This window comes from Theobroma cacao, chromosome 2, assembly GCF_000208745.1.
Source record: "Theobroma cacao cultivar B97-61/B2 chromosome 2, Criollo_cocoa_genome_V2, whole genome shotgun sequence".
Lineage (NCBI taxonomy): Eukaryota > Viridiplantae > Streptophyta > Magnoliopsida > Malvales > Malvaceae > Theobroma > Theobroma cacao.
The window spans coordinates 39,252,212-39,263,409 of record NC_030851.1 but is presented as its reverse complement, the minus strand read 5'-3'; the positions used below and the strand labels follow the sequence as shown (position 1 = coordinate 39,263,409).

The following is an 11,198-nucleotide window of genomic DNA, read 5'->3' as shown; positions in this document are numbered from 1 at the left end:
TCCATGTTGATTGTCTGATTAGACAACAAAACTTATGCTGAGGCATTAATCAAGCTCTTAATAATTTGGGTTTTAGGCGAAAGTGCACAGCGTCCGTACAACGTTTTACCCTTGTATGCTTTACAAGTTCCCCTGCTGATTTACCCACCATTCTGCATCATTGCATCTGTTTGACGTTTCCTTTACATGCAAGAATGATGAATTCTAGGAAGGCTAGCTGTAATTAAGTTCACTGAATTTGCCAAAAATGTTTTGACACCCGAGCTCAATTTTAAAATCTAAAAATATCCTTCTACACATAGATCAGATAATAGGCACTAACTTGTCCTGCTGGATCAAGTCTAGGCAAGAGGAGAGGGGACCATTTGAAATTGCAGACAGAATTTTGATGGGGTGGCTTAATTAATCATCAAGCATGCAAAACTTAATAAATTTCTAGTACAATAAATGTTTGTTTCCCATGAAAAATAGTAGTGGAAAGGAAAAAAAAAGGGAGAGAAAAGGTTAAGCTTATGTGAATCACACGTGCGGGTAGGAAACATTAATTAATGTGATACCTATTACTGTTTCTTGTCCAAAAGTCAAAAGTGTAGAAGATGTAATCCACATGGTGTGACGTGATGATGGCTTTTTTGATGTTTCTCCATTAGTTTAGTGGAAAATCACTAATCATGGCACAATCTAAGCAAACCATTCCAATGGGGGACTTTTGATGTTTATGCATTAATCCATGAAATGAAATAGCTAGCTCCAAAGAAAGGGTAAAACAAAGAAAACTGATGAGAATGGAAAGACAAACAAACATTCCAAACTGTACATACAGAGAGAAAAGCATTCAACGAAGTTTCAAAGAAGCTAGCTAGAAGAAAAAAAAAAAAAAGAGAAAAGAAAGCAAAATCTAGGACATCAATTTTTCTTATCAATGAAAACAAATGAAACCCATCAACAAGGTGAAAATGTAGTCTCATAGTGCACCATTGGAAATTGGTGCTCCCCTCTTGATGCTGTCCATATGTGTAGTTTCATACACAGGCAAGCCACTTGAGTAGATGCCTAAGTCATAGTTTTGCAACTCAAACAGATCAGAGCTTGAATCACTATCTGCACCGTCGTCAACCTCATTGAACTTCTTGAATTCTTTCTCCTCTGATGGATATCGATCAGCCCAATTCCTATCCTTCTCTTGATGACGGGTACCGAGATTATTCTTGTGTTTTTCTGAGTAGCCATCATTGAACTTGAATTTCTCATCCAACCAAGAATAGTCTGTTGTATTCCTTTTGTCTTCCAAGACTTCGTTTGCTAAAGCTGTAGATTTTGTTTGTCCAATACTGTACTTTGACAGAGTTACCACCTGCTTGTGATCTGAATAGCTTCTAAAATCCTTGTAGCTTTTCGTGGGCGTGTGTGCGTAAGGAGGTGGGGTCCTGAAACCAGAACTTGAAGAAGAATAAAAGGACTTTGTATCAACGGTACTAGAGCTACGGAAATGGCTAATGCTGCTCCTCCTTTTCCGTCTCCCACCAGGGCTTTCTTCTTCATCTTTCATGGACTGCGTGGTAGATTTTGATTTCTTCTTTTTGGAACCTGTTTGATTGAAAAGAGAGTTCAAGAAGCTAGCAAGTCTACCACCTGGGGAGCTCGGTTGCTTGTATTTCTTCTCCTTAATTTGCTTTTCCACAGCATGAGTTTGTTGAGGAAAAGGGTTTCTCATCGGTACGTCCAAGCTGATCCTGCCTCCTCTCCAGGGCTGCCTCTCTTCCCGCATGATCTTCTGAGTGAATGTTGCACAGTTATAGCTGGCTGCTTCATTGTACCCTGAGAAATACCGTGCAGCCTCAAACACATCAAGCTCACCAGAGTCATTCCTGCGATGGAATGACTTCTTTAACATTCTATCAGGGTCTGAAACTCCTGTAACCGACATGGCTTAAAACCTCAATGCTCCTGCTATGGGGTTTATATGTCACAGATGCACAAGGTCTTTGTTGGGATAGAGATCGATGAAGCAAAGGGATGGAACCATAAAAAAGGAAGAAAAGGAAGTGGTGAGATTGTATAGAGAGGGAATGGGTTTGAAATGATTGAGAGTAGTGGGAAGGGTTAGCTTTATATTACTAATAATAATAATCAAATGCACTGTCTAATAATATTATATGATGAAGAGTGTTTTTGGAGGCTTTGGAAGAGACCCCACTTGATGTGAATTTGTGCTTTGGTTTTGCACAAGTGAAGGTGGGGTACAAGGGAAACAAGCTTTTATCCTTTCTCTCACACTGTGAAAAAACCAGAGCTGGTGTTGTGGAATGGTGGGGGGGGGGCAAAAACCTATGTTTCCTTGGATTCTAGGGACCCTACTCTGGTTTTAGTGGGATTGGCTTTTGAGTGGTTGTTGGCCATGGTTCAATGTCGTGTACTTCTACAAACTCAAACTTTTTTTTTACCTGTATATCAATTACAGGGATAGAGAGAATTTGGTAGATCCCACCCTTTCTTTTATAGAGCTTGCAAGTCACTCTTTAATTAATAGGTTTAGATTCTTTCATTATAAGGGCTCTAATTAATTGTTTCCTAAGTCACCTTTGACTGATGTAAATCAACCATGGCCCAGTAATATCTGGCTGCCCCCTCTTTGGGGAAGCTCTGGGGTAAAACCTTATAGGTGATCGAGCTAGCTACAAAACATTTTACGAGTGGTAGGGATCAGAGCTTGATGAACAGTGGCTTGAGTTTCAGGATTCAATCCTTGTTTTGGGGGCAGGTTAAGAAATCAATGGTAATTCCTGGCATCATTTTTAGTAATTTTGGAATTTAAATATGGTCCTGACAATGTCTTTATCAATACACCAGACAACTTGTTTTACTTGGAAAAAAGGAAAAGAGAAATGTGACACAAACAGTTTAGGATTTTGGAAAAAAAAAAAAAAACTCAGTAAGACAAAAGAATCTTTCAATCTTGCAAGCATTGTCATGAAATTAGGGGAGGGAAAATGATGCATTACAGGCTAACTAACAAGAGTAATTGACAGCCAAATTAGCTTGAACAGAAAAGTTTCATATCTAAGTTGTTGCCCTTTCTCTCGGGGGAAGAGGGTATGAAATCACTGAGTGGAATCTCATGTAATGCTCTGGTTCAACAGTCAATAGGAATACTATCTCATGGCTCACGAACAGCTTCCATACAGATGTTTTTCAATACAAAACCTGTATGATTCTCCACTAGAAGAAGTTTTATGTTCACCATTGGATCAAAGGTAGATACCATTCCTAGCAAATCAAGATTGACCCTCCCTCAGAACTTGAAAAACATGTGAGGACAAGTTTGTGATCCATCTATTTTCTCTGCACTCATTCCTCATCGTACGTACTCTCTCTAGGTACACTTGAATATAGAATTTATGTACAACTACATTCTGTGTGTTGTGAAGTCCCACCAAAGAATGAGAAAAAAGAAAAAGGGAAATAACCCTTTTTAGTGTAAAGAAAACCAGTATGCAATAGTAGCAATAGCTTTCCCCTTTTAGAGATATTGGGTGAGTCAATAATAGTACTCATTATCTTTTGCCTATATCAAACAAAACCCCCATCTCTTCCTGCTGGGGGCTGTGGTTGGGATCCAGCATGTGTGTGTGTGGGCATATCTAGGCCGTGGCACACGTGCGCACATCACGAACCGGAAGGGCACACGTGGCTTTATGATGTCGTTTGTTAGCTTTCCTCATCAAAACTTTGATGGTTATGAATATCAACTTGAATTAAAGGATCCACCCAAGGCCAAATTGAGTTTGATGATCATGACAGTTGCGTTAAGATCATCACTTGGTCTAGTCAATTTATGGCAGTGAATGATGTGGAAAGATTTTTAATGTATGGCGGTCCTTGGTTTCTCCTTTTCTAACGAGAACTCCCCCATGGCAAAATCAAATCTTGCTGCGCCCCTCTCGTGACTATTCTTCACTGTCTCCATCTCAAGCAAATCTGTTCACGATCTCTGGTGAAAACTTGCCAGGGAAAAGGCTTTTCCGCTCCATCATATATTCATTATTTTGAGTAAACCATCCCATTCCCTTTGAAGAAACTTCGGCACATGATTTTCTCAAGCAAGACTTCGGAATTGTCTTCAAAACGTAATTATTTTCAAGCCATGGATAACCAAGGAATATCATGTGCCTCAAATCTTTGGTCCAGGAAGGTCCTACACAAGGAAAGGAACCATGAATCGGATTGGAAGGTGACCACATGCATTTGGCCCCGCTAGGCTGTTGGTTAAGATAGAAAAAACTTTCATGATCATCAAGCATACACTCCAATCTCCATTGAACCCTTGTCGTTACTTGTGTTAGCTAATGCCTTCATCCCCTCTAGCCAAAGTTTCATATGATCTTGGATGGATTCATGTTTGATGTTGTGTAGCTTTCTTTTGTTTTGCACCATGCATTCCTAAAGTTACCTTGCATGGCCATGATTCTCTGGCGAGTCCCATCTCTTAGCTTAACGTTTTTTAAGGTCTTCGTTGTACCAGACTAAACAAATGGGTTTTTCAAGTTAATAATGAAGTTCTGAAGCAAAGTAAGGGAGCTAAGGACATTAACCCAACACTGTTTATCAATACACTACCTTGGTTTTGAGCAATTCAGCCTTTTTTCAGCCCATGTCTTGATTCAGGGAACAGAGGCCCAAATAAAGACCCCACGAAGACCAAATGTTGTGTCTTTTATGCACGACAATGTAAGGCGATTTGACCCTGGATTGTCCCCTGATCTCAGCCAGGTAGCATCCAGGAGTCTACCTTCCTGGCACGCAATTGCCTTTGCAGTGGCCATGAATCTTACTTGCAATCTTCAATCTGATACACACCAACTCAGCCTTGGTTATCAAACAGGGGCAGCTTGCTTTTTCTTTGTTAGGGAAGACAAATGATCAGATAAGATAAGGAGGAAATTTGGATATGTGGGTTACATGGGAATTAGCTTAGGATCAATTGAATGAAACAAAGCAAAAAATAAAAAATAAAAATCATATTGAAAAGCATTACGTATGAACAGTTTGTTGACGGTTAAGTCATGAACGTGGCGATTCTAGACATACATATAGTGCTGTGTTTCCTTAGTATATCTTTAAAAAGGATGTTTTTTTCCCTTTCTTTTCTTGCCTTTATAACTTTGTTTAGACACTATCAAAGTTCCAGTTCCAAAGATACATATATATCTTATGAATGAAAATAACATAATAATACTAATAATAATAATAAAGTATGTGTTTGCATCTTAGCTTTGATCTTCTATCATTCAGAAAACATATCTTATTCTTATCCCCTAAAAGCATCTTAGTTAATAAGAGGTCCAATAGGCGAGAGAGAGAGAGAATTAAAGCTATGTTTGGTTGCAGGGAAAATGAGTAAGAAGAAAACAAATCAAAACTGAAAAACAAGAAATGGCATCCCTGCCTCTTCTGCCTTTCAGCTCTAAAAAGGCATCTTTCTACACCACTCCACTCCAGACTTCTAAATGTTGGCGCCCCAGCGCTGAGTTCACTGCCAAAGCCAGTGTTGCTTCGCTGGACAGCACTGCAGTGCTGGGAACATGGCGCCACGGCGCTATAGCTACTGTCTTGTAAAGGAGTGACCGAGCTTACTGCCAAAGGCAGTGTTTGTAGTGCTGGACAGCGCTGCAGCCCTGGAGGTTCTGTTTGGTGAGGGGTTGCTGCTGATGGAGACAGAGCTGCGGCGCTGTAGGCTTGACACTGCAGCGCCCTTGCTTCTGTTTTCCTCCGCTGCAATTCTTTTTTTTTTTTGAAGTGCAAAGATTTGTATTGATCATAAAACTATACAGCCAAATACATACAGGCAACCCACGCCATAGGTGCCAACCCCTGTACAGAACTGCAGGGAACAAAAAAACCTACAGCATCCCACCCCTTTTCCCACAGAGACCACACAGCACTCAAAAACAAAACAACCCTGCATCCCAATTAAAAAGACACAGGGAAACAAATTAGCTATCAACAAAAGATCCCAGCAATAACAAAAAGATTTTGTTGCTGACAGACACAAAAACACTAACAATCCAACCGCCTTGTATCATGCTTAACCGCATACAACCTCTTTCTTACTAATGCTCCTCCGTCTCTGCATCAGTACCCTTTATCTAATCAGATCCTCTCCCCTTTGCACCCCGGCTTTCGCTAGATTATCAGCTGCTTCATTCCCGGATCTCAGAATCTGTTGCAAACTGCATCCATTCACCTTCTTTTCTAATGCTTCAATCTGCATTACAATACCTCTGAACTTCCACAAAGCCTCTTCAGGTTGCAAACTTCATTTAATAGCATTATGAGAATCACTTTCAATAATCAAATCATACCTTTGCACCCAACTCAATGCAGAAAAAAGCTGAAACACATATCTGACAGCAAGGAGTTCAGCAACATTTGATGTTGTAACACCCATTGATGTAGAAAAGAACATCAACCTGTTACCCTCATTATCTCTGAGAATTCTCTCCTTGATAGTTACCTAAGCTAGTCAAATTATTAGCTCATTGGGATCCATCACCACGTCAGTTAAAAATTATTGAGGTGGATTTTTTATCACAAAATTACCTCATCTCTTTGCTTGGCCCTGTTTTTTTTTTTTTTTTTTTTCTATTTTTCCTTTTCTTTTCCTCCTATGCATAACACTTCTAAAAGCCCATTTGTTCAACGTCTTAACTTTTGAACCCATTTTCTTGAAAAAGCCATGCAATTCAACCCACACAAATCTTGCTCCTTCCAAGTCCTAAACCATCCTCCTAATCAAAATCAATAATCATCACATCGAAATCTAATGGCAAGAGATTTAAAATTTAATTCATAATTACTTAGAAAAGAAATTATAAGTTAAGGGTCTAATCTTCACATAAATTTTAAACCTAAATTGTAAGAATAAAATGATGGGGCAAGAATTTTTCCCATCAATCTCAGTAAACTCTATCAAAATAAGCAGACCTACTAAATTTTAGAATAAAGAAATTAACTTAAAATTATAACAAAAGAAAAAAGGAAAAAGAAAAAAAAAACAAAGAATCTGAATATATTTTCGATGGGTATCAAGAGCCCTAACTAAATAAAAAATGTTATTATGTATTTATTTAACACTTTGATTGTAAAATATTTTTGTGTTTCATGTTTAGCTAACAAACACAAAAAAAAAAAAAACACCAAGGAAAATCATTTTTTGTGAATCAAACAGAATCCAAACAAAATTTAAAATACAAACTTGAAGGCCTGCTGCAAATTTTATGCCTTACCGTGTATTTAATGGTCTTCTAGTCCATCATTTTGCGGGAGATCATTGAGCATCGTGGGATTTTGTCCACCAAGATCCTGATCCATTATAAAGTTGCAATTTAATTGCAACTCGTGCGATTTTTTTGACCTTGTTGTTGTGCTTAGACGATTGAAGCATGGTCAGCACACTTTTGCACCACTCCACCCCTGCACACTTCATTCCTTCTTCATTCATAAACCTTCAAAACAAGAGTTAATTTAGCAGTGACTCAAATTAAACATTTTAATCCGTAATTGACTAAATTGATTGAAGTTAAATTAAATTGACATGCTTATACATAATTAAAAAAACAGGAACTCAAACAACTAAATTAGACTAAAACTCGAGAATTGTGATCATTTTAGCACCTGAAATATGATAAGATAACTCTATTTCATAGAGTTATCACACACCTAAACTTAAATCTTTTGATAGTCCTCGAGCAAAATTTTAAACAAAAAGAAATAACCTAATGAAGAAAACACCTAACTAGGATTAGGCTGCACCAAAGCAATGATTACCTTATTCTTCATAAGTCATCTTATTTTCCTTTAACCCATAGCTAAAATATAAATATTATTCAAGTTCACATTTACACTCACATGCAAGCCCATTATCGAATAAATTCCCGTGTGTGTGTAATCTCTTGCAATGAACTATTATGCTATCCGGATGAATTTACGCTCATGCAACTTTTAAATTAGTCTAGAGTTTCATATGTTTGCTTTACGTTTCTCTCTCCATTAATGTAGGCCCATACTTAGTTAAGGATCTTTAGGACTTAATCTAGCTTGTAATATGCGGCTCGAGTCAAGGTATGATAAAGGATAAAATGTAGCTCATATCACCCTAAGCACATGATTATTCTAGATTCTGTAGTAAGCCTTTCTTTTCACTTCTTCCCATCACACCTTTTCCTTCAATTCATACTCCCTTTTTATTCATCAAACACTTTATTCTATTTTTGAATTTTTTTTTTCAAAATTTAACTCCCCCAAACTTAGGGCTGAGCTCTATACAATTGTTCGAATTTTTTTTTTGTTTTATCAACTTCACTTTTCTAACTTTTTCACCATTACTAAGCTCAATACATCTCTTAAAAATAATCTATGTCCTTAGGAGTGATGGGTGTTAAAGTGAGAATTTTATTTATAGTTTAAGGCTCTTTATGAAGTGTTTAATGAAAGAAAGGAAAATTTTGGCTCAAAAAAAAGATGGCTAAGGATATAATTGTGTATGGTAGGCTCAAAAAGCTCAAAAGATCCAAAGATGACCTAAGTCATCTCCTTAACTAAGTGTAGCCTAGTATTTCGCCTTGAGATAAACTCAAACAAATTCTAGAACTCAGATATTATTCGAAAATTTTTCATTCGCATAAATCTTCTCTAAATGCACACAACAATTCAACGCAAGAGATACAATGCTCATTTTGTGGGAAGCTTCATCCTACAATGGTGCTTATTATGGGAGTTCAACAGAATACTCAAACAATATTTACATCTACTAAGAGATAAAACATAATAAGACACTAAGTTTCATCATTGGATGGGTGAATTAAATAACATTGGTGCAACTCATTCTAGTTCAAAAATTTTTTTTTTTTAAAACGTACAGAAAATTAATTGAGAAACAACTTGAATAAACTGAAAGTCTAAAAACATAAATGCAAAAAGAAATTAAAGCTTAAAAACTAAAACGGTCTTCCCCCAAACTTAATTCTAACATTGTCTCCAATGTTAAGAAAAGTTAAGAATAAACTTCCCTTCAAAACAAGTCACTTTCTTCTTCCTCCTCATTTGTCATTGGATCCGGTGGTAGCGATGGGAACGTATGCATGTTAATACCCATGCGCGACGCACAAGCTTGCATCATTTGTTCCATTGCCTGCATACACTTGGTATGATACACCGCTCGGCGCTCCAGACGCTCCAATCTTTGAGGTATTGTCAATGATGTTGCACGTGGTGGAGGTCTTGGTGCTGAAGAAGAGTTCCCACCAGGAGGTTGGTAATTGTATAATCTGTTGACAATGTTGGCATCCAAAGGCACCTTCGGATGGAGAAGTTCTTCTACACTTGACCACTGCACTCTTGCTTGCTTACACAGAGCTGTGATAAGTGATGGATACCAGATTCCCTCTTTTGCTGAACCAGCAACGTGGAGAATGTTCTCGAAAATCAGCTTGCCAACATTGATAGTTTTTCCCGTAACCATAGCATAAAGCAGGACAGCTCTGTCTTTTGTAATAACACTTAAGTGTTTTACTGGAAGCAGCCTAGCTGTAAGGAAGTGATACCAAACCTTGAAGAATTTATTCAAAGCATTGGCCTTAAATGAGACTGGAATTCCTTTTGACACCTTCCACTGTGTACCAGGTCCACAAAGGAATGTAATCACTTCATCAAGATCTACATTTCTGTGTACATAATTGGCATACTCATCCTCTTCAATTTCCGGTATGTTGAAAAATTGATTAATAGTGAGACTGTCAAAAGGAACTTGCTTCCCCTTACAAAACGTGACCCCATTTTCGTAACACATTTGCATAAAACTCCTGCATAACAGGCATCACTGTTGCTTCAGGCTGAGCCCCAAATTTCTCCCAATGCCTGACCTTAATACTGCTTATTATATTCCCAAAACTTACAGTTGGTAGATCAAACCCTCTCTCCGGAACCGGTGATTTTTGGACGAAGGATTGTGTATACTGTGCAAATGCCTCGGCGGATACAAACTTTGTCCTATCATAACTTCCACTGCTGGACCTGGATCTTTTAGGTGCCATGGTATTTTCAAATTCACAATCTAATTATAAAATTTTGACAAGTTGCCCTTGGCACTAATATTTACCCACCAATTTCACCACAAGATTTTAACTAAGTCAGTGCTCTTTACTAACTGTTTCAAGCATTCAAAGTGATAATCACCCACTTCACAAAAAAAAAAATCACAAAATTCACTATTTCAAAAAAATTTCAATTCTCCAACTTCTTTCACTTAGGCCACTCATCAATCAATCACAAATTCTCAAAATATTCACAAAATCAATAACCCATCAACCAAAGTTACTCAAACTCTTTCACTATAATCAAAATTTTCACCAACAGAAAGGAATAATAATTGGTGGAATCTTAACACTTACTAAAAAAAATTTCTAGACTTACTTGAGAAGAATGATGATGATGACAATATTCTCTTGGATTCTTGTTGCCTGTAGGGAAAGATGGAGTTTTTGGATGGATTTTATGCATGGGTGTAGGAAATTTGGGAGAAGGGATTTTAGGAATTTGAGGGTTAGGGTTTGAATGAATGAAACGGGGGAAAAAGGAGGTTTTTGTAGGAGGTGGGGCTGCTGCCTGACACCCTTTTACTTCCAATTTTCAAAATTGAAAAAAAAATAATATTGCATCAGCGCCGCAGCGCTGTATGCTGCTGGAATATAGAGTTGGCAGCGCTGGGGAGTCAGAGCCGCAGCTCTGCCCTCTCTGGAAATGGTGCACATCCGGCGCCGCGGCACTGGAGTTTTGGAGCCGCGGCGCAAGGTCTATTGTTTTGGGAGCTTTTAGCTCCTTTATGGCGCTGCGGCGCCGGATGAAATATAGACATTTCATTTCAAAGTAAGATAGATAGCAAGACACATAAATTCTGTCATTACTACACCATTTAAATTATTAAAATAATAATAATAGTATTATTATTATTATGTTTGTGACTGTGACTACAATGACAAGAAAAAGAAGCTAACAATCAGAGAACAAGTTGCTGACTTAAGCAATTGGGCTAAGACCCACCATTTGTCCCAATTAGGGTCCAACCCATGCAGTAAGACTAGCAAAGATAGCCCAACTTTTCCCCACAGGATTTGAGAATTGGTTTTGCTACTGACCTTGCT

General features: G+C 38.0%; 1 protein-coding gene and 1 long non-coding RNA gene across 2 annotated transcripts; both read right to left on the bottom strand.

The window, feature by feature from the left end:
• LOC18610213 (protein BIG GRAIN 1-like E) lies at positions 683-2,127 on the bottom strand. Its single transcript, XM_018115526.1, has one exon. It carries the CDS (start codon positions 1,925-1,927, stop codon positions 965-967), a length of 963 nt encoding a protein of 320 aa, XP_017971015.1. The 5' UTR covers positions 1,928-2,127; the 3' UTR covers positions 683-964.
• LOC18610212 lies at positions 5,287-10,922 on the bottom strand. The gene is made up of 2 exons (XR_001926677.1): positions 10,471-10,922; positions 5,287-7,505 (listed from the first exon to the last, which is right to left on the bottom strand). It is a non-coding gene; the product is annotated as an uncharacterized LOC18610212 (long non-coding RNA).